This window comes from Formica exsecta, unplaced genomic scaffold, assembly GCF_003651465.1.
Source record: "Formica exsecta isolate Colony F162 unplaced genomic scaffold, ASM365146v1 scaffold612, whole genome shotgun sequence".
NCBI lineage: Eukaryota > Metazoa > Arthropoda > Insecta > Hymenoptera > Formicidae > Formica > Formica exsecta.
The window spans coordinates 529-3,660 of record NW_021853373.1 but is presented as its reverse complement, the minus strand read 5'-3'; the positions used below and the strand labels follow the sequence as shown (position 1 = coordinate 3,660).

The 3,132-nt window shown below is 34.5% G+C and overlaps 1 protein-coding gene across 1 annotated transcript; it reads right to left on the bottom strand.

The window, feature by feature from the left end:
- Nucleotides 1–1,558: 1,558 nt before the first annotated feature.
- On the bottom strand, nucleotides 1,559–3,096 carry LOC115242559. The gene is made up of 2 exons (XM_029818949.1): nucleotides 1,833–3,096; nucleotides 1,559–1,579 (listed from the first exon to the last, which is right to left on the bottom strand). Exons 1-2 carry the CDS (start codon nucleotides 2,973–2,975, stop codon nucleotides 1,559–1,561), a joined length of 1,164 nt encoding a protein of 387 aa, XP_029674809.1. The 5' UTR covers nucleotides 2,976–3,096.
- Between the last annotated feature and the right edge of the window lie 36 nt (nucleotides 3,097–3,132).

The window sequence follows — 3,132 nt, the reverse complement described above, 5'->3', positions numbered from 1 at the left end:
TTAATAAAGAGTTATTTTGATTTTTAAATTAACAAATGTAAATTTATTTATTTTAAAGTAAATGGTGGATATACATGATTATATAAAAAAAAATTAAAATAGAAAAATTGTTGATTATAATTTCTCGGTGAGTGTACATGTGTATGTGTGTGTTTTAGTTCGCGGGTGTTACATTAATACGGAGGACATCAGTCAGAAATAGAATGGAATGATTTTACTGTTAAATTTAGATTCTGACTGGGTGATACAATATAAAAATATATTTGATTAAAGGATAAAAACATAAAATCAAAATCAATATGTATAAGTAAATAAGTGTATATGTTAAGAACGGTCAGAAATATAAAATTGGTCGCTCGCATATGTGTTAGATTACGATCAGGATTTAAAATTTTCTAAGACTTATTACCGAAACGGGTTGATGATTTAAAAGAATGAAACATTCTTCGGAAAGTTTTGATTTAAATAAGAAACAAGACAAAAAGAAGGAAAAGAAAAATTATTCAATTAAACTTACTTTTTTCAATAGTAATTCAGAGGTGGAGAGGTGGGGAATTTTTGTACGGTGTTTTGCTCTGTGTCTCATGTCGGCAACCCGATGTTCGATTCGTGGTTGCTCTGGAGATGATGCCAAGCGAGGACACTGGTGGCACAAGTGCCTAACTCGCGAATTACGGTGCAAAAGCACAGAGTAAGACTGCGTGAAGCTGAAGACTGGAGAATAAGTGCTTAAGTCTGTTCGAGTCTTCTTTTTATATCTCTCTTTTCGGGGTGTATTCTAATTTCTAAGAGTGGGAATCTTCCAAAACTTCGACGAATTGAATTTGCGCAGAAGTGGGAATTTTTCAATCTTAGCAAATTAAAAATGTGCCAGTGTCTTCGTTAGGCGGGGTGTTCCTCCTACTTTTTGCGTTTTACTCGTAGTGATCGTCCATTGGTGAGTTCGATATTCGTTCGGAGATTTCTTGCACGTGTTCAGATTAGAAAAAAGATCCTATTCTTCTATGATAATTTTATTGCTATTGGTGCAGCTGTGTTTATTGAATATTCGTTGGAAAATTTTATTATTATATTGTAGATGCAGCTGTGTTTGTTGGGTATTTCGTTAGAAAAATTTATATTACCTTGAGGAGACCGGCATATTTTTATCATCGATCTTTTACGTTGGTCTGTTTACTGAGCGGTTCGTTTGTCTCACCAATCGACGATCGTTGCCGACACTTCGCAGAAGGAAGGAATCGTGGAATCGCAAGGATGTAACACCCCCGGCCTTAGACAAATGTTGGGGAAAAACCTAACATTTGCAGAAAAAAGAAAATGGATTTTTTCCTTTCGTTAATTCTTCTTATATTAGCAGAAATAAACTAAAATATTCATATTCCTACACAAAAAATAGCAAAATAGAAACTTATTCTTTTAAAATTTAACTTTTTTATATTAATCATAGAAAACATTAACTTTATTAACTCAAATAACAAGATATAAACATTTTTTGCTCTTATTTCTAAATAATAATTTTTCAATTAGAGTAATAGGAACACAGTATCCTTAAGAACTATTAATACAAATAGAGATTACTCTGCATCACAGTTATGACAAATATATAAGTCATTTTGTTTGGTGCATTGTTCATGTGACCAACCCTTACATTTTATGCGTTGCACCCATTTTTCGCAGGGTTTACTGGCACTATATGGCTCTAGGCAGACAAGACAATAATACTCTTCATTTTCTTCATTACCATCTTCTTTCTTATTCTCGTTCTTTGATTTATCTTTTTTATAAGAAATTTTCTTTGTTTTCAGTTTTGGATCACAAAAAATTCTTTTTGCTTTCTTTTTGTGTTTTTCGTCATATCCTGCTCTAATTTTTTCTTTTTCAAGAGTATCAGTATATACAGTAGATTTCTTTTTTCTTTTACCTCTATTTCCTTCTTTCCTAGGCGGAGCTTTAGGGAAAGGTCTAACAGCTTCTGGCGTGAACTCTTCATGTAGATTTATTTCTTCATCTGATATTGATTGAGTTTGAGTGTTGAGTTCACATGAGACAGAACGAGACGTTGACGGTATAGGTTCATCATTCGCGTCTCTCGATTCGGTTGAGCTAATTTCATTTTTATTACCAATTTCAGATAAAGGTGCTGACCTATCTGTAACATAAGATGGAGCATAATCAAGAGCTGTAAATATATTTCTGTTGTAGGAAAATATGCCCGTGCATCTGAAGCCTGCTTGAATGTTAGTTACAGTCAGCGCCATTGGAAGAGCCGTGTTTATTATGGAAGGAATGTGATAGATAGTCATTGTTTTCCCTGGATTATTGCACATCCAAGCATCACAACTGGTATTGACAGCTTTTTTTAGTGGCCCATATACAGAACGGTCTAGTGGCTGCAGCTTATGTGAGCAATGGGGAGGGAAAGACAGCACTATTATACCGTTTTCGGAACAATAGTCAAGGGCTTGGATGGATATGTGGGAAGAATGATTATCCAGTAGCAAAAGAACTTTATGGGAAACTGTTGCAGACGTATATTTTTGAAAGTGTTTAAAAAATATGAGGTACTCATTTTCTTGCATCCATCCGCTTGCGTTTCCGGCTCCAATGCTGCCAGTTGGCCCATCTCTGACAAAATGCTCTTTATATCGAAGTCTCGGAAATATGAATGTCGGAGGTATAAAATTACCGATAGCATTTACTGCGCACATTATTGTGACTAAGCTTCCTCGTTCAGCAGATGTCAATGCGCCAACTTGCCTGATTCCTCTTCTAGTAACAATTTTATTTGGTTTTTGGACAGTTGTGATCCCTGTTTCGTCAGCATTATAAATATCCTTTGTTTCGAACTTATATTTATCAATGACATTTTGCAAATTGTCAAAGAAGATATTTACATTAGTTTCATTAAAACTAGTGGCACGAGACATACTAGTGGGTTGTGCACATCTTATAGATAATTGTGGTTGTCTTTTCATGAAGTTGCTAAACCAATCTTTACTCGCCGTTTTGTTTTCTTCCCACTGAGATGGGAATGACAGTTTATATTTCTTTGCCAACTCATATGCAAATCTTTTGATTTCTTTGGGACAAAAACCATAGTATATATCTGCTGCTCTTATTACATAATCTGCT

Excerpts from the sequence above, each read along its gene's own strand:
- LOC115242559 (XM_029818949.1), bottom strand. The coding sequence starts at position 2,975 with ATGAAAAGACAACCACAATTATCTATAAGATGTGCACAACCCACTAGT. Across the intron at positions 1,580-1,832 it reads ACGAAAAACACAAAAAGAAA|AGTAATCTCTATTTGTATTA; the intron begins GCAAAAAGAATT and ends ACTGTGATGCAG.